General features: G+C 34.3%; 1 protein-coding gene across 17 annotated transcripts in view; it reads left to right on the top strand.

Moving 5' to 3' along the window:
* Positions 1 to 20000, top strand: part of LOC125027323 (RIMS-binding protein 2-like) — a 138129-nt gene that overhangs the window by 100372 nt on the left and 17757 nt on the right. For 16 of the 17 annotated variants that reach the window (XM_047616330.1, XM_047616325.1, XM_047616332.1 and 13 more), the window contains 2 exons: positions 3872 to 4023; positions 4296 to 4423. In XM_047616330.1, coding sequence (XP_047472286.1) covers positions 3872 to 4023; positions 4296 to 4423 — 280 coding nt within the window. Of the gene's footprint in view, positions 1 to 3871; positions 4024 to 4295; positions 4424 to 9417; positions 9577 to 9846; positions 10038 to 20000 lie in introns of those variants that run through there. The other variant, XM_047616334.1, reaches the window with a different exon arrangement.

The raw sequence follows: 20000 nt of genomic DNA, 5'->3' as shown, positions 1-20000 counted from the left end.
CTCGTCCTCCTCTTGACCGTTGTATCATGAAGGAGGTAAGTGACACACACGAATGTTTCCAAAGACCAAAGTGATTTAGTGAATTGGAATGTTTTTGTTTTTGTCGCCTAAATTTCGCCATACATATATATAATACATAATAATATAATATAATATATAATAATGATAATACTATACCAAAAGCTTCCATTTTGGGCCAGGCATACCCTGTCAGATGAACGGATTTTTGATAAAGCCTCTGCAAGCGGATTACGTCTCTTGAGTCCCCCCCTTTTAAAGCCCTCTTTCTTCTACTTCTTGGATTAATGATGGATTACCTAGGTGGATTATCCGTTAATCTCGATTGGTGGTCTTGTTCCCAAATCCCAGAACCCACCGATTAGCTGACACCCTAAGTGAAAGCCTATCGAAGAGCTAAGAGTGGGATTCTTAATTTCTTTTCTTTTCTTTTCCTTTCTTTTTCTTTTTCCCCCTTTTTTCCTTTTTTTCTTTTTTACATATATATATCTAAAAAGGATATGAATTGGGGAAGTTGTCAGTAATCTTGAATTTGATGTCCCACTAAGGATGTGTTTTTTCTTCTTCTTTTTCCCAATATTACGTGTCTTCTTTTAATTTTTTTATTATTTTTTTTTTACATATATATATATATGTCACGTTGCTCACATGTTAACTCTCTACTGTGCTGCTTCTGGTCAATGTGTCTCCCTCTAGATTTAACATTTGCTTTTATCACCACTGCATGTGTTATCATTGTTATCAGGCATCTCTGTGACCATTGATTAATATCCATGGGATTTTTTGTTTTTCTTTTTTTAAACATTCGTACGTTACATGAGTATGTGCAGATTTTTGCGCTGTGAGCGATTCCATTTTTTGATGTAGTGAGATGGAGAGGTAGATATGTTAGTGAGAACGAAGATATGTGGTTGGATAGATTACTAGAGATAGAGGTAATCATTGCTGAGACTTGCATACGTTTTAGATGGATTGATAGTGTGATGTAGATGGTAATACATAAACATACCAACATGCACGTAAACACGCATAGTCGTGGAAACATACACATACCCCCAGATACTTATACATGCGCATGTATCTAAACAGACACACATCCACACACATTCTTTCTCTTTGACACAAAATTCCAAAAGTCCAAAAATCTGTACGAAATGACCTTATTACCCCTTTTCATGCATAAGAAAAACATATATAGGAAATTGACTGAAAGATCTGAAAGCATGGCAGTTCTCAAAAAGAAAAGAACTGGATTTATTTGTTTACTTGTGATATGAGTCAGAATGAGTGTTTAAATATAATTTGTGTTTTTGTTAGGCAGAAAATTTATACGAAACTAGTGAAATTATATAGACCAAATAGCTCACAATTATTTGTCAATAGGAATATTTGACCATTAGGATTTAAAGTAGCATAATTTTACTTGAATATCAGGCATTGTGGTACTGGTCTCAAAATGTATTTTAGATATTAAAAAGATATGAAATTGTCTATGTAGTTTCTAATTATACATTTGAAAATTAAAAGTATTTCCAAAATATTTATTTTTATAGTGACATGTGAAGTATTAGGTAGCATATTTTTCCAATAGAAAATAGAGTAATTTTCTAATGCTTCAAAGAACAGATGAGAATTAGTAGTTATATAAAATACTATAGTAAATGTATCTAAGAATAATAATTAGAAAAAGATTTATGATATAAAGCTGTTAAGAACTCATCTGTCCAGGCTTTGATCCCAATATTTGATCTGATAAGTAAGTAGATACCTTTTTTTTTTTCTTTCTTTTTGTGATAAGTTAGTAATATCTGAAAGTTTGATGGTACTGATTTTTATAAATCCTTCAATTGTAAACACTTAATAAAATGGGCATTTATACAAGTCATGATGACACAGCAATATATATGTCAAGATACATTAATATGATCCTGTGTATTTTTACATATACAATTTCTTACACAAATCAGCTAATATGGGTCAAATGTAGCTTTCGTAGCAAAGTGTGATTATAGAAGTGTCATTGGCAAAAAAGTAAGAGTAGGATATTGAAAATAGACACATTAACTCGAGGCTTTTGACTTCTAACTCAAAAAGGTGATTTTATCCTTGAAGTATTTCTATTGAAGATTTGAGAGGAGTCTATCAAACAGTATGAAAGTATAGAATATAGTCTACATGGTAATACTGTTCTTGTAGAACCAGAGATATGATGAATTCATTCTTGTTTGTTTTAGAACTTTTCTTTTGTAATATCCACCCTTTTTTGTGGACATAGGGAGAGCTAAATGAGCCAACTTTACAAGTGTTACATTAATGCATTTTGTGTCACATTACAGCTAATACACCAGACATCAAAGACATGCTACTTTTATTCTATAGGAAGGATTTTCTGAGAAGTAATATCTGTGTGTGTGGGGATTTCTATGTGTATATGTTTGCATATGTCTGTCTTTGGTGTACATATGTGTGTGACTTAATGTCTGTGTGTGTATGGACTGGTGTAAAAGTGTATCTCCCTTTCCCTCCTTCCCTCTTTCTACCTCCCTCTTCCCTTCTTCCTTCCCTCTCTCCTTCCCTTCCTCTCTCCATCCCCCCCCATACTTCCTTTTACTTTCTCCCTCTCCCTATCCCATATTCATGTTAATACTCTAAGAAACTTCTACACACGTCATCAGAGAACACAAACAGAGACATGCCGGTAAATAGATAGATATTAAACATGGATAGAAGATGAGCTTTTCTTCATCAGAGCTTTATCAGGTGGAAATCATTGAATTGAAAATTTCTTTTGAGTACTCCAGGAATTTGTTAATAGACAAATGTTGCATCATTGGTACCACTTTGTCCAGTACTGTAAGAGGGAGAAATTACCATCCTGATGAATATTTGATGTCTAGACTAATGATATGAAGATGCTATAATGCTACTGACTTGTATATGACATTTACTTTAATTTGTAATGTATTTTCTTTTCTTTTTTTTCTTTTCCCTTTTTCAGTAGACAATTACTTCAGCTTTCTTTTTTTTATAGCTACAAGTTTTATTTCTGAGTCAAAAAAATGAAATACATTTTTTTTCTAGTATAACATAGTACTCTTTTGAAATAAACCCATTAGATATCAAAGAAAAGTTTGTTTGTTTTTTCCTGAAAACATGAATTGCATATATTTTTTTCCCCAGTGGAAGTTTTTAACCCTTTCTTTCTTTAAGATTGATTAATTAATTGATTTCCATACAGCTGACTGTAGTACCATTCATTTACTCCATCCATTCTCAGCTATCAATGTCTGATCCATCAATCCTCACTGTCCATCAGTGTCTTCACTCTTCCATTCATCCATTTGGGAGTGTCTCATTAGCCTCTTGAACGTGTGTATTAGTTCTTGCAATCAATCATGCTGTAGAGTTGTGGTATGCTGTGAATTTTGCTTCACTGTGCTTCAACCAGCTATCACCCCAGGAAGAATTCTTTTAGCTTTGAGCTGCCTCCCTTCTGATGTAGTAGAATATGATGACTCAGAGAGAAAGGATTAGATATAGAGATCAGATAAAAATGAGAGGAAAAAAGTTTTATATTGCCCTGATTTTTTGTATTTTATTATTTGTTTGTTTTTGTGATGACATGCTAAACACTGGTTACAATGATTGCTCAGTAGTAATGTATATGTATTTATTATTATTATTTATTTTTTTTCATGAATGAACAGCCCCCCAAAATAAAAGTTAGTCTTGTGAATGTCATAGGAGCAAAAGCTGTACGGACTGTATCGCCAGCACGCAAAAATAAAAATAAAGAGAGAGAACTGTTGACTGACAGTTTTATGTTTTTCCTTTTTTTCTCGCCTCTGAACAGGTGGAGCTTTCATTCCAAACGGGCGACATCATCTACGTGTATGGTGACATGGATGATGACGGCTTCTACATGGGTGAACTGGGGGGCCACAGGGGGCTTGTGCCTTCTAACTTCCTACAGGATGCACCCCAGGACTACGCCGATGATCACAGGTCAGGCTCGGTAGAGCTCAGGGTACAAGCTCCTCAGTGGCAATCAAGGCCTTGTTCCTTCACAACCCCCTATGCTTTTAATTCTATCAGTGTAAAGTGCATTTTAATGGCTTTGAGTAGCTTAGTAAGATAATCCTTTTTTTATAGTTATCTTTTTTTATTATTATTAATATTATTCAGCTCAATCCATTTCAAGTTATCTTGAGAGATACACGTCACACCATTCTTCTCCAACCTCAACTAAATCATGTGATATATATACAACAACATAGGTCGCGCCGTGATACCTTAGACCCCCGTGATCGAGCTCCTCCCCCGGGCCAGTCAGGGCGAGGTCCCGGCCCGGGTGCACATGGCCCACCACCACCTCCGCGACCAGACCAGCGAGACCGCAGGAAAGGTAAGTACGTGGGGGATAGTCTAAGGTCTTCGTTTTCGGTGCAGTCATAATGTTCGCTCTAGCAGACTTGCATCATTTCTTTCCTTTTTTTTTTTTTTTTTTTTCTTTTCTTTTTTTTGTCTCTTTCATCAAGTTAACATGGAATGTATTTTTCCATTGTAACATACACAGTACAAATACTTTCAACTATATTTTTATCAACGATAGTGTGGCATCATAGGTCACATCAGTAGTCGTATAAGGAATTAATGTTATTTATCATCGGGATAGATGATAATAAATTAAGATTTTGTTACCTCAGTCTTTGTGCACAGTGACATTAACTTTACAAATGTTCTCTCTACATGTAAACACCCTCATGAGTAATGTGGGACAACGCAAATCGTGGATGATGATAGATTAAATTCGGTCTTTCCATATTTAGGATCCGAGGACTGAAGAACAAGTTTCAGTCTTACAACTTTCCCTCTTTTGTTCTTGTTATATTAAATTTATATCCCACAAGAATGTTTTATTTTACATTTGATAGTATGTTATGGAAAGAAAAAATGGTTTGCTCTTATGTCATTTATGTTCAAAAATAATTTTACATCTTCAAGAGGTTTCTTTCTTCCCTTTAACATTGTTTTCTCTAATAATGTTTTGTTTTTGTTTTTTTCCAGTTGAACACTGTTAAATTTTTTTTTTTTATACTTTTGTCTGTCATATATTATGTCTTTCTTCTATGCAAGAGTACCTTTTTTATGCATGATTAAAGCTTCAGCATTATTGAGCTTAATCAATATGAAATGCTAAAGTGTTTTTACTTTTTATTTATTTATCAATTTATTTTATTATTCATCTGAAACAACAGATGGTTTTCAGGCTCATGACTAATTTTTTTTTTTTGCAACTGTTTTGACTACCTTGTTTTTTATATATATATATATATATTTTTTTTTTTCCTTGTCATTGAAGACTATGAGACTTGTTCTTCAATTTTGATACCGATTGGCCTCGAAATGAACAACAACAAAAAAATAATAATTCTTGCATTAAGCCCATGCCATTGCTGTTTATCTGCAGCAACATTTTATGGCACGTATATTCAAAGCAAAAAACAAGAAAAAATGTCCTTCACATTTCCTTCTTGTCTGTATATATGAATCTTCCTTACATCCAAGACATTGCTCCACACCCATATGACTTGAGGCGCTCATGTTACAATCTTGCCAGTCTTTTTTGTCAAGGACACAGGTAGAGTGATGCTTAGGACTGACGGATCTCCTAAAAATCTATTCTCTATTTCTGTTTCTGCAGTTCAGTTAAAGGTAAGCCTGAAGAGCCGAAAGAACAGACACGGTAAATCCTCTCCCACGATGGAATGCCCAAGTTACTGTAGTCGACTTTGTTGGGAATGTTACCGAACCTTAATGGTATTTAAAAAGCAAAGAAGAAGAACACCCTCATAGCATCCTTCTTTCCCCTCCTCATAGGCTGGGAATGGTATTGGTTTGGATTTTTTAGAATCCTTATTCTAGGTTTTGCAAGTGATTCTGACAACCCCCCTCCCCCTTCTCTAGGGAGGTTTTGTGGTGATGTGGTAGAACTGTGATTAAAGATGAGATGACAGTCGTAAATAATGACGGTAAGACATGTCATTCTGCGATCTGAAATTGTGGGTCAGGTTTAGGAGCTGTAAAGTAGTGTTATAGATATTTGGTTTTATGGTTGTTGCTAATGTGTTGGAGCAGACTGTCAGATATAGGTGCATGGGTAGGTGTGTTGTAGGAACCTCAATATCACTTTGGGACATAGACTGAAAGAGGTGATTAGAATTATAGATCTTTGTAATTTTGCATATATATATATATATATATATATATATATATATATATATATATATATATATATATATATATATATATATATATATTTATATATATATAATATATGTATATAAATATTTGTATATATATAATATATGTATATATATATTTATATATGTATATAATATATAAATATATCTACATATATGAAGACATATATACATATAATATATATATACATATAATATATATATACAAATATTTATATACATATATATACACATATATATCTATATATATGTATATATATATTTTTATATATATGTATATATTATATACATATATATACATATATGTATACATATGTATACATATATATAAACATATATGTGTGTATATATATAAATATATATATGTATATATATAAATGTATATATGTATATATACATTTATAAATATATATATGTGTATATATATATATATATATATATATATATATATATATATATATATATATATAACTTTTGTGTTGAAGATTTCATTCCTAGAATTTTTTGCCAAAACGTATTTATGTCTTTTTTAGGTTATAAATCCCATATTTCAAGATTTAGGGTTAGGTATCAGTATTATGAAATTTTGTTAGAATACTTTTATTTTTTTTATTTTTTTTATTTTTTTATCAAAGAACATCTTTGAAGAGATTTTAGATAACTACAAGTTTAATTGAGTTTGTATTGTTAGAAAAGGGTTCGGTAAGGAGTGATATATTTAGGAATATATGGATTAGGGTTTTTTTCTTCTTCTTGTTTTTTTAAGTGGTTATATTTTATGTGAAATGGCTATTTTTCAGGGAACGTGTAACTTTGTAATTGTAAGTTAACTGCAGATGGATGAATCAGTCATGTACTTAAGTATGGGTTTATAGGCACTCATTTAATGAAACATTTATTTGCTTATGTGAAACGCACGCTGTTTACGTTGAGAAATTTGTTAGCACACAGAACTTTTTTGTGGATCTTTACAAATGAAATGAGTTGAATGGTGAATACAAAATTTTACCAAGTATGTGAAGTGCAGTTATTGACAACTACCAAAAGAAAAGAAAAAAAAAGGTTTTACTTAAACATTTATTTTGCAATATTATTTGACTAGCTTCCTATAATTGCTTGCATATTGTGAATGCATTTCGTATTGATACTAAGCTGCACACCCCAAATCAAAACTGCTGTCAGTGGAAGAGCTATGCCGCTAGCAGTTGTGTTGCTCTCGTCAGTTTAGCAACATTGCTCATGTTGCAGTTCATGGCATAATGTTGTTGCAAATTCAAGCATACCTCCTTTGCTGTGGTTATATCTGCAACAAGTCATGACTAAAGACGGCTAAGGTCCAGTATTGCTAATTGCATTCCAGCCCTTCCTCTCATCCCTACCGTCCCCAAGAGGAATGCTGCCAACCTATGGTAGTGCCCCAGAATTGAGGGTGAAGAAAGAGAGAAAGCCACAGCCAGCCAGAATCCCTCTGCCTCTTCAGCCTCTCGCTATCTCTGCGCTGTAGATACTTCTCCTCATCTGTGGAAAAAAAAAAAAAAAAGACTGTTTACAAACCTATATGCAAGGGAATCTGTGACGTCCTCTTGTAATACGAAGTGATTTTGCTGACAGGACTGTGATACCTCAACTTTCAGCTTTCGAGGTCCCGACCAACGCAACCACCTCGGCAACCACCTGCACAGCCACCGTGACCGCACCTCCTATGTTTGATAATGTTTCTTCTTCGTCTGAGCTCGACTCTAGTGGCCTTTTAATGAAAACTAAAAAGCCGATTAAAGGTCAGGGCATAGGCTACCATCAAAGGAAGCCTGGGTAGTGACTCTTTCTTTCTTTCTTTCCTTCTTCTTACCAGCTTCTTTTTTGAATTATTTCATTGTTTGTTACTTATAATTGCTTGATATCATTTTGTTATTTTTTCCTGAAAGAGGTGATATTTATTTATTTTTTTTCTTATTAATCTATAAGTACCAGTTATTGTTCCAGTTGTCGTTTTGCAAAATCATAAAAAAAAGGGAATATACTTCACAACCACTGTGCAGTTATTTTGCTTAAGATGTACCTAGTGTGTGGCTTCTGTGGCAGAAATTGGAAGTTCCCTGGAAATTTGAAGCAGTCTAGTGCATCATCATGATTTAGTTTGCATATCATCACTTCTCAGTTTTTAATATATTTTCTTATCACAGCATTTTTGTTAGTTTTTCTACTTTTGTTTCTTTATTATGTTATTGATGCTGATGTTATTTAATATTTTTGGGATGATTTTGATTTTTTAAATGTTCTTATGTAAATGTATATATATTATTTTTTTTTTTTATTAGAGTTTTGTTTTTTGTTGTATCTTTTTAGAAAAGTCATGCATCTGAATAAAATTTCAGATACGGTGATGGAATTTTTTAGCAGTCTTTTTAGTGGTTCGTCTGAAACAACCTCAACTACTACTGCTTCTGCAACTACTATTACTACCACTTCTACAACAACTACAATTTCAAATATAACTGCTTCATCTACTTCTACTTCTTCTGCTCCTCCTTCTACTTCCACAACTACAACCAATAGTATTGTTCTGCCACTCTCTTCTAGTAAGGTCTCTCCTGCACCTCCTTTAGAATCATCTAAATCATCCGTCCAAGAAAAGAGCGAGAAGAAAGGTTAGCTGTCTTTGCTCTTGGAGTTCGGTGACAGATATTGTAGTTTGTTGGATCATTTTTTTTTTTTTTTCCCTTTTATAAATTTTTTTTTTTTTTTTTTGCGAATATCTCACAAGTTTGGTTAGTATGTTTGTTGTCTTTTTAGATGGAAAAATGTTTATTATGTACTTATTCTTGTTTTATTTTTTGTTCTTATTTTCTTTCATTGCACAAATAGTATCATTAGGTTCATTTAGTATCATTGTAGCTTCTCCTGTTTCCAGAATCGGTAATGGGATTTTTTGGGAGTTTCTTATCAAGCAAAGTGGCACAGGCCACTGATGCGACAAAACAGGCTGCGCAGGCTGCAGGAATCACAGACAAAGTCACAGAAGCCACAGATAAGACCTTAAGCACAGAGGCTGATAGCGTAAAAGAAAAACCCGTCACGGAGGAGATTGTTAGCGATGAAAAGGTCACTAAGCATGATGCGCTTGCTTCCCACGCAGAGCAGAAGTCTGGTCAGGGCTGCCCCGAGACCAAAGAGGCGGTTGGTACAGTGACCCTTTGCGAAAAGGACGATGTGAGTGAGCCCAAGGGCACTCCATCATCATCTCAAGTGGAAAAAGCAGAAGCAGAGTCAAAAAATGAAAGCGAACCAGAGAAAGGTTAGCTCTCTGGCTTTATCCCTTTCTGTGGCCTTATTACAGTTTACTGATTATCATTTTTTGTCAACTCATTTGCAACTGTCACGAGATTTTTATACAGTTGAATTGCCAAAGCCAGTCAAATCCTTTGAGCAGATTTTAAAGAGTTTTTCTTACCAGTTCAGTGAAATCTCTTGTCCCTCTTAATTGCACTCTATAGATGTACAAACTGAATATCCTTTTCAGTTCTAGTGCCCTTTTCAGAGTCACAGGATAAACTCTCCATTTCAGAGCAACCACGAAGAGGGTTTTTTAGCAATTTCATGAGTGCCACAAAAGCCTCTTTGACTAGGGCTGCCACTGTAGTGAAGGAGGGGTCAGCCAAGACATCCACTGACCTGGCTCCTGAAGGGGACGTGGCCAAGGAAGAGGGCAACAAGGAGGTGGAGTCTTTTAACTGGATATGATTCCTTATTATGCTAGTTTAGTAGAGTTCTCTCTCTCCACCTCGTAAAGCTCATGATTGATTATAGCATATGACATGCTGTGAACTAGAGATTTATCAGGCTCCCTCTGGCATATGGCTTATACTTACATGACATGAATATAAATATGTATATATGATTATTTTGTTTTTCTTTTTTTGATCTCTATCATATTTTGTACATATAAATTTTAACAATCTCTTCAGAAAAAGAACAGCAAATTAGAGCTAAATATTGCTGATTAGGAAATGAGTTTCTGTATTGTGTGCCTGTATGCAATTAGAGAGGGTTCTCTTTTAACACCCTGCTTGTAGATTACATGGCTGATCTAACCCATCTCAGAATTTTAAACCAATGATAATGATAATAATTTAGCAATAGGCTAGACTTATTCTTCTTTTCCTTTTAGGAGAATAGTTTTTTTTTTATGTGCATTCTTAGGTTTCTTGGATTTGAGTACAATATCCAGCTATAATAGCCTTTCATATTGCTCAGGGATTTACCAGTGTTTCTCAAGTAGTGTAGTTGAGTATAGGAAAAGCTAGAAAACAAACAGGCAAATGTCTGTCCATGGTTTGACACGGATCTGACTGTCAGAATGAATATAGAAATAGATGTAGAATAGAGTAGCAGGCATAGGTATCCTTGGTAGTCAACTGCAAATATGTTAGTGTCACAAATCTCTCTCAGGTGTGAACCAATTGACTCTTATGTTTGCAGTATAGATGACTGGTGGTAATTAGTCATGTTGTCCAGTCTCTTTGGATTGATCTGAAGGTATTCAGTAATGTAATGTCTTCATTCAGATCTATCATAATTTACTGTACTTACATTAACATGAGTGCCAACATACACACACACATTTACACACTCATAAATACATTTTCTCATGCACAGTCTTTCCTTATACATACCTCTATAAGATTATATTTTATATTGTTTCTTTCTCTCTTGTGCTCTATTACTCCTCTTCTCTATGCCACTTCTCAAGTATAATCTTTTCCCCATCTTTTCCTTCCCCTTTTATCTTTTTCCCTCCATTCATTGTCTCTATTGCTTTTCTTTCTGAGTCTCTTAATTATGTCTGTCTCCCTTTTCTTTCTTTCCTTCTAGTAACAATTAGATAGATAAAAAAAAGTTGGCTATTCACAAAGACACAGCTCTTACTTCAGCAGTGGCAAAAAGTAAGGGTTCCTCTGGGCGGCCAGAAGGGGACCTCGAAGACAAGGGGAGCTGAAGGCATGACTTACTGTGTTCCTGATGAGAAACTTGTCAGGTCCTGCCAGTAAGTGCAAGCAGCCCACATGCCGCACCAGACTGCTGCACACACTCTCACACTCTCCCTTGCTATCACACATACACTCACACTCACTCACATGCCAGAAATCACGAACATTGGTTTAAACGTTGAGCCAAGAGATTGTTGGCAGACCTCTGAGGTCCTGTTAGGCCACTCCCAAGTAAAGGCATGTGGATGGTCAGACAGCCTCAAGATTGTCAGTCTCTGGGATTGACATGCAGATAACCACAATATCAATCGCAAGTACACCATGCCAGCCCATCAGCACAGCAGTGCTACTAAGATTATGATCACATAGTATTAACCAGTGCTTTAAGGACACTCAGCCTTACACATTACACTATGCTGTGATGAAAGCAGCAGCTTTACACATGTTTTACCTTTTTTTTAAATTCCTCTTCCTTTTCTCATATTGGTAACACAGGCTTTACATATAAGAAATGCCACAATATTTGGTGTTAGGTAATGTGAGTACTAAGCCTTTTTGGCACACCCTCCAGTCAAGACTAGTCATAGGAAGGTAGAGCAGCATCACTGTAGACAAGATGAGCTAGTCAGCAATACTAATGAGTCTCAAATTTTAGTTTTGATTTTGCGCTCTGATGTGTAGGATAAGGTGTTCGTAGTATACACAGTAAGGTTTGTAATCATCATCCCTCTTTGTTATACTAGTTGTATCTGAGACACTTTTAATCCTAACAATCCTGAGACAGTATTGATTCCCTGTTTTCTTTAAAATGTTTGTTAAAAATTGATATAATGAATCCTGCCTCATTGATTAAATGTGTCTTGGAATCGGACATTGAAAGCAAGCAGGTAGCCAGGTTAGATGATTGTTATTGCACAGACGACTAGGTACGGCGCTTTGGGTTGTGTGTTTAAGTGCGTTAATTGTTTCTTGTCTTCGATACACCAATTATTTACACTCAGTAGCTACTTTATTTTATGTGCTACTCACTTTGGAGCAGATAAACTATATATACATCTTATAACATCATATGGTGTCTGATTTTCATTTGTACTGAGCACATGAACTATATGTAGGCCAGTACACTTGTATCATTGCTTTGTCATCAGAAGATTTGTATTGTCTTCCTTGTTTTGGGATTGTTTTGGTGTATCCTTACACTTTAGAGTATTACCTTAATAATGTCCAGTGTTGCCTATATACTCTTGCAGGTAATTATGATAAAATTATATATCTTTTTCACAAACATGGTAAGAGACTAACCTCCAGTTTCTACCGAAAAGAAGCAAGCACTTTGTTGATTTACACTTTCTTCCTTGAAAAAAAAAAAGAAATGAAAAGAAAAATATCTAGACCACCTCAGAGGACAGTCCAGGTATTCGCACAGATACCCCAGCCCCACCCACCCATTACCCTCCCCAGTCTACCTACTCTCTCCCCCATATACTGTAAAGTCCTCACCTGCCCTGCCCTCCAACCCCACACCCCACCCCTAAAAGCAGGGTGACGGCTTGTTAGAAAAACCCCATCGTAATTAAGATATGAACCAGATGCAGAAACTTTGACTGTTCCTTAATTAGCTGGTACTAATTGGTGCTTCTTGTAGACTTTCCTTTTTTTTCTGTCACTTGAAAAGCTCTACTTGAATTATTACGTAAGGATGGATGAAACAGCTGCTCATGGAGTTGCCTGTATTATATCCATATTGGATTCTGAAAAGTTTTTATATATCTAGTATATATTTTTACCCCTATTCTCACTATATCTCTATGTGTATTCAAGTACAGGTATCATTATGATGTCTGCCCAGTATATTAGAATATATATATACTTTTTTTTTTCTTTGTAATCCCAATTATAAATAAACAAAAAACAAAGGCTACAGTTCTGCAGTCGCACAGTGCAAATTGAAAATTATGGAATGTGTCTGCCTAGATTATTTTTATTTTTTTCACACATAAGTTTAAGACTTTTTGCTGTTTTATATTTACTGTTTCCAGATATTTTTTACATCTATGATTGTTTCGGATAATGAGTGTTGTACGATGTATAATTAATTTCCCTCAGACTATGAACTCTCTAATAAATGATGTTTTTTTTTCTTTTTTGCAAGAGGGCGGCGTGAGCTTTACTTTCAAGGGCCTTTTGAGTGTTCCTTTGGTGTTTTCATTTTTCTCGATGTACGTCAATCATGTGTCAGTTCTGACCGCAGTTCCTTCTCCTTCACCACTGTATTGTTTTTATTATTTTTTTATTTTTTATTTTTTTTTACTCTTCCTCTTTCTTTCTATCTTTCTCTCTCTTCAGCTGTTTGCTGACCCTAATCCTCTTGCATTCCAATTCTGTCTGAAGACCAAAGATTACACTTCTATTCAAACCTCTTTCTTCGACTCCAGAGATCCTTCTCAGACATCTGATACAAGCAAAATCCCAATTCTCCGATCATCTGTACTTTCTTTATGAGTGCTTTAGTTGAACATTCATATCGTTTACAAGTTTTTGCCCATTTCTTTTTTCACAAGTATCATTCTTATGATTTATCAACCCGCTTAATTCCTTTATTACCATAAGACACGATAATACCTGTTTCTTTTGTAATATTTCTAAACTCAAAGATATACTTCATGAGTTTTTTTATTTTTCTCACTGTTTATCACTGATTATTAACACCTGTATTTCTAGATCTTCTGTATATCATTAATCATTAACACTTACTTCTATACCTTTTGTACCCTATCCTTGTCATCTGTTAACTCAGTCAAATTGACACCAAATCATTTTATATCAGATATCTTCTCTCATCATTCTCTTTTCCTACTCATTTCTGGTTCAATAGATTTATTTTCTTTCATCCCCTCTATCTTCCTTTAATCTGTGGGCCTATTGTACACTTGATGCATATTCCCTTTTTTTTGCCAGTGTGTAGAACAAGTCATACCTCATTCACAAACAGATCTCTTCCTGACTTCATCTTAGGATCTCTTCTGTTTTTCAACAACTCTCCAACTCTTACTGAGAACAATCGTTTGTCACACACAGGCTAGAGGGAAAATGTATAACCTCTTACATTCATCTGGTTCTTTGGCTTCTCAGCTGCTCTTTGGTTTTGTGGTTTTCTACACCTCGCATCCCTTTTCATCTTCATCACTAACATAAATTGGAACAAATATTTTAGCACACCATGATGTTTGTTTCAATGCTGGCAGGGAAACGAAATTTGAAACAACAAACACCATGTTGAACCGAACTTTTAACATTACCCTTATGTTTTTTTAAGTCTTTACAAAACTATGTTATCCGGGAAATAGCATTCTACACAATCCATACTTCAGCCTTAAAGAGACTGTGACCTGTCAAGATGCAAGGGGACATTTCCTGATGTAAATATAACATAGTCAACCTTTCCTAATTTGAAATTAGAAAGTAACTCTTCCTTGGTATTCTTCCCAGTTGTATGTCATCCCATAATGCATATCATTATTGGAAGTGGAAGTAAATCTTCATCAACACATTCAGCCACATGTCTGACTTATAATTTTTCATGCTTATTTCTCATTTGTGCCAACAGACCAACCTTTGGTACAGTCAGACCACACTAACATGATACTGATTTCCTACCTTGTGTATGTAATTTTTTTCTCTCTCTCTCTCTCTATCTTTCTTTCCATCTATTTAAAAGTCACCAGTAAGCCCCACATCACATTAAACATCAGGTTCCTCTCTTGTAGGTAAATAATTAGTCTTCTGTACAGTATTCAAGTCCTGAAAGTAGCACTGTGTGCTGTCTCCTCTTTTGCATTTCAACGAATGAGTTGACCCAAATCACACAATTTAATGTTTTTCGACAGACTATTGAGAGAGGGAAGTTAACCCCTTGGCCCATGTGCTACACAGATCTGTAAGTTATTCATTAGTGCAGATTTGGAAGTGCTTCAATCTCTCTTGATTTTTTCATAGTGCTTTTACCTAGAAGGTTTGTTTAAGGATTAGTGGTTCTTTTCTGCTCTCTCACTTTTTAATAATTTATTCTATTCACTTTTTCTTTTATTGATTTATATTTTTTGGCAAGTAGTGCTACGAAATCATTTTCTAAGTGTGTGAAGTTGACTTATAGATGTCAGCTTTTTGCACGTATGGGTGTACCAGTTGTTTTAATTGTAATTATTTTTAATCATAATTCTCTCTCTTTTTACGTTTCACATTCTTGGCTACTTAAATAATGCAGGTAACCTTTTTCTACTGATTATCCCCAAGTTAACAAGAGTCTCCAATCCCCAATTTTACACACACAATCCAGGATTAGGGCAACACCTTATTGAATCAAAAACAAAGAATAAGATTTGAATATTAGACGCATTCAGTCCCTTGCATTAGGCATGGCAAAGAACGTATTCACTCTGAATGAAACGACAGCCTTTCTCAAAAATGCATTTTTTGCCCATCCCTCTTGTGTCTCTACCACACAAAAACGGCCACTAAAATTCCAGTGAATATGATAAATGTCAACTGCGTTTGGTAAAGTTGTAGAAGTCTTAATTCTGGAGAGAAACGAACTGGTGTGATTTTCATATCTTTTTCTTTTTTTCTTTTTTTCTTAGTTTTCCAGTTAAACTCTTTAATCTGTTGAAGACTTTTATTGAGATGGTCATTACAGTATTTAATTATTATTATTATTATTGTTTATTATTATCATTATTATTATTATTGTTATTATTATTTTTATAATGATTATTATTATTATTATTATTATTGTTTATTATTATTATTATTGTTGTTGTTATTATTATTATTATTATTATTATTATTATTATTATTATTATTATTATTATTATTATTATTATTATTATCATTATCATCGTCATCATCGTTGTTATTACTATTGTTATAGTTATTTTTATTATTATTATTATTATTAATATTATTATTATTAATATTATTATTATTATTATTATTATTATTATTATTATTATTACTATAATTACTATTATTATTATTATTATTATTATTATTTTTATTTTCATTATTATTATTGTTATTGTTACTATTATTTTTGTTCTTGCTAGTTACCATCATTAATTTTATTTTCATTATTATTATTGTTATTGCTTTTTTTCAAAATATTATTATTAACATTGTTATTATTGTTGGCATTGTTATTGCTGTTGATGTTATTATTATTGTTGTTGTTGTTACCATTATCATTACTATTACAATTATTCTTTATTACTACTGTATTACTGTTATCATTATTATTTTTATTACTACTGCCATCTTCAATATTATTGTTCTCTCTGTTGTTGCTATGGGAATAGATGTTTATTATTTTTAGTAGTATTGTTATCATTATTATTATTGTTGTTATTACTAATATTATTATTATTGTTATTATCATTTTTATTATTATTATTGTTGTTGTTGTTGTTATTGTTATTATTATTAATATTATTATTATTATTATTATTATTATTATTATTATTATTATTATTATTAACAACATTGTTATTGTTATCGTGAATATAATTACTGGCACAATATTTTCTCTTCCTTTTTTAACATTAATGCTCTTGTAATGTGCTCGTTGGCATCACACTTGACAGAGAACCGAAATTTCCTGGCAGTTCATTGCCCTAGTATATATTCTACTTGGTAATCGGTGTGGTTTTATAATATAAATATATATATATTTATATATATTTGATATAAAATGCTTGACTTGACTTAAATGTTTTTGTCCCCAAGGTGTCTTTCCTCTAGCCAGACTTGTAGAAGAAAAAAAAAAAGTCTCTTTTATATGTTTGTGTTACTTAAATGTCCCCTTTTTATTATTTTTTTCTCTTCTTTTTTTTCTTTTTTTTTCTTTTTTTGTCCTTTCCATTATGTAACCTTTTTTTTCTCTGTAGTCAGTGTTGTGTGACTCGGAATCTCAGTGTGTTTCTTAGATCTTATGACTTAGGCCAGTGTGATCCTCTGCCCCATTCCCCCTGCCCCTTTCTCCCTGGCTGAGATCTTGTCGGAGAACCTCACTAACCAGCTTTGTGTGGGCTCGCTTGAATCGTGCTCTGTGTATGTGCGTGATACGTTTCCCTATGAGGAATACACGTCCCCTGAGAGACACCGCTTCACTGGCCCATGCCCATGCCCAGTATCTTGAGTCTTATGCCCTTATGACCCCATTTCAACCCCATACCTTGTTTTCCTTGTTGCTCCCCTTCCACAGTCCTTCACTCTTACCCTGTGTCAGAATAGAGTGTAGTTGTAGTTCTGACTGTTCTCATACCCTCTTCTGATCCCAGCTTTAGATGGCAGCAATATCTACATGTTAGCAGCCTCTTAGGAGTCAGATTTTGCTGTGGATATTTCGCTTTGGTGTATTATTATCTGTCCATTTATCCAGCATCTTTGAAATTCTTCGCAGTCTTCATCTATCTCTCCATCTTTTTTTCCTTTTTCTAATCCTATTCTTTTCTTTTCTCTCATCTCACCCTTTACTGCAATCGTCTCAACACTGCTCAATCTTCTGTCTTTCGTTTTGTCAGCACTGGCTCTGTAGCAGCCACCACATTTCTCCATCACGGCCTCCACTGTCTCAGATAGACTAGGCTCTCTCCTCTGCAATCCTGCTAGTTGAAATCATGGTTCACTTTCTGTAGCATTCACCGTAGCCTCTCTCTCAGTTTCTCTCTCTTGGTGCACCACTTTTGTCCTCATCCTCATCCATAGACAAGCCTCTCAAGTCTCATTCCTTGTGAATTTTCTTACAAGGCAGTACAATGCCTCGGGCCTCCCTCCACCCTGCCTAATTTGCTCCTCAAAAGCTTCTAAGTGTATCTAGACAAGAGGATACGTTTCTCTCTCTCTATTTCTTCCTAGCGTTGCTTAGTATTTGATCCCACAAAGAACACTTAAACTCCTGTACTTGTTGTGGATCTAAATTTCAGACCAAAACTTTAGAGAGTTCCTTGAGTGTCTTTTAAAGCTAATGCACTTGTAGGAGTTAAACCCTCCCTGCTGTCACAGCAGGAAATTATGATTGTTGATATTATTTTTATGTTAGTAAAACACAAATGACTTGCTGTATAAGTAGTTTATTAGCCCCTTATCCCCTTCAAAAAGAGACACCTTTTTATTCAAGAGAGGAATTATGAAACAAGTAATAAAAAAGAGAAGAAAGAAAGGATCTAGTCCATGGCAAGTGTGCAGACATTAAAGATAGCAGTATATGTCACTCACACACCAGGAGCTTCCTATACTTGAAATCCCCCACTGTAGAAATAATAGGTGTTCCTACAGAAGATTAAATGCAAATATATATTTTTTGTAGCCAAAGGGAGGTACTAATTGGCTCTCAAACAAATGCCAGAAATGAGCTTTGTGAGAGAAAAGTAGATTTTAGTTCTATAGTCAGATAAGGCATATTATTTACAATATATACAGGTTTTTATCACATATATTTGGTGTTTATAGGTTCTGTACGTAGGCCGTTTCTACTGTGTACATAGGTGCACATGCGCACACACACACACACACACACACACACACACACACACACACACACACACACACACACACACACACACACACACACACACACACACACACACACACACACACACACACACACACACACACACACACACACACACACACACACACACACACACACACACACAATTTCCCTTATGATATGTATTACCTATGGAAAATCTGTGGAGAGATTGTTTTTGAAGCCAAATTTTTCCTTTCCTTCTTTTTGATTATGTGCGTTTTTACTTCATGTGGACAGTATTTTAAACATGAATATTACTTACTTTTTTATAGGTATACATTTTTTTTCTCTGTATGCACAAATGGGATTGAGGGGGACTTGAGACAGTATTATAACAGTCAACATTAGAAATATTTTCCTGTTTTTTTTTGTCTCTGGAAACTGTTTTCTTCTGTCTTTGCTGGCAGCTCATCCTCCATGCCATATCGTCAGTATATCATAGTCCTTGTTTGTATATCCAGGTTATTTCATTTATACAGCATTCATCATTTATACAGCCTTTTGTATCAGTATCGATCTTTCCCCTTCTTCTACTTGGTTGGTCATTCATAATGGTTTCTTTGTCATCCTTTTCTTCTTTCCTTAATTCATTAGCCCTTGTATACTCTTCTTTTAAATTTGATATCTTTTCTGTCCTCTATCAGGATTGTACTCAATATCTGCCCTATCTTTCATTGATGTTTCTTAGATCTTTTGTTTCACTCTTTGTTCCTCTGTGAGTGAGTTTTACAGTGCCATCATCAACATTGTTCCTTCTTGTTATTTCCGATCGAAGTATATGTACCTCAACACATATCATTTCTTCTGCTCACCTCAGATTTCACTGGTTACTGAGTTGAGATCAGTCTTTGGTATCCTCTGTTCATTACACCCACACAACCTCACTCTCTAGTACATTTACTTCTTCACAATCTCTCACAATCAGAAATTCTCCCATTTATACTTTTCTGGACAGTGATAAATCCTTTCATCAAAGCCTTTCCCATCTTTCATCGTGTTTCCCTTTCATTGGTTACTAATCCATCTGGAAACTGGTGGATGTGTATTCGCTGATCTTTGTAAATCATTTAGGGAAGTGTACAAGATGTCGTCATTATTAGTCCTTCCTGGCAGATATTCAATCAATTCCTCTGTACTGGATCTACT

This window comes from Penaeus chinensis, chromosome 7 (assembly GCF_019202785.1).
Source record: "Penaeus chinensis breed Huanghai No. 1 chromosome 7, ASM1920278v2, whole genome shotgun sequence".
Lineage (NCBI taxonomy): Eukaryota > Metazoa > Arthropoda > Malacostraca > Decapoda > Penaeidae > Penaeus > Penaeus chinensis.
Note: the sequence above shows the minus strand (reverse complement) of the source record. Positions and strands in the feature narration are given on the sequence as shown.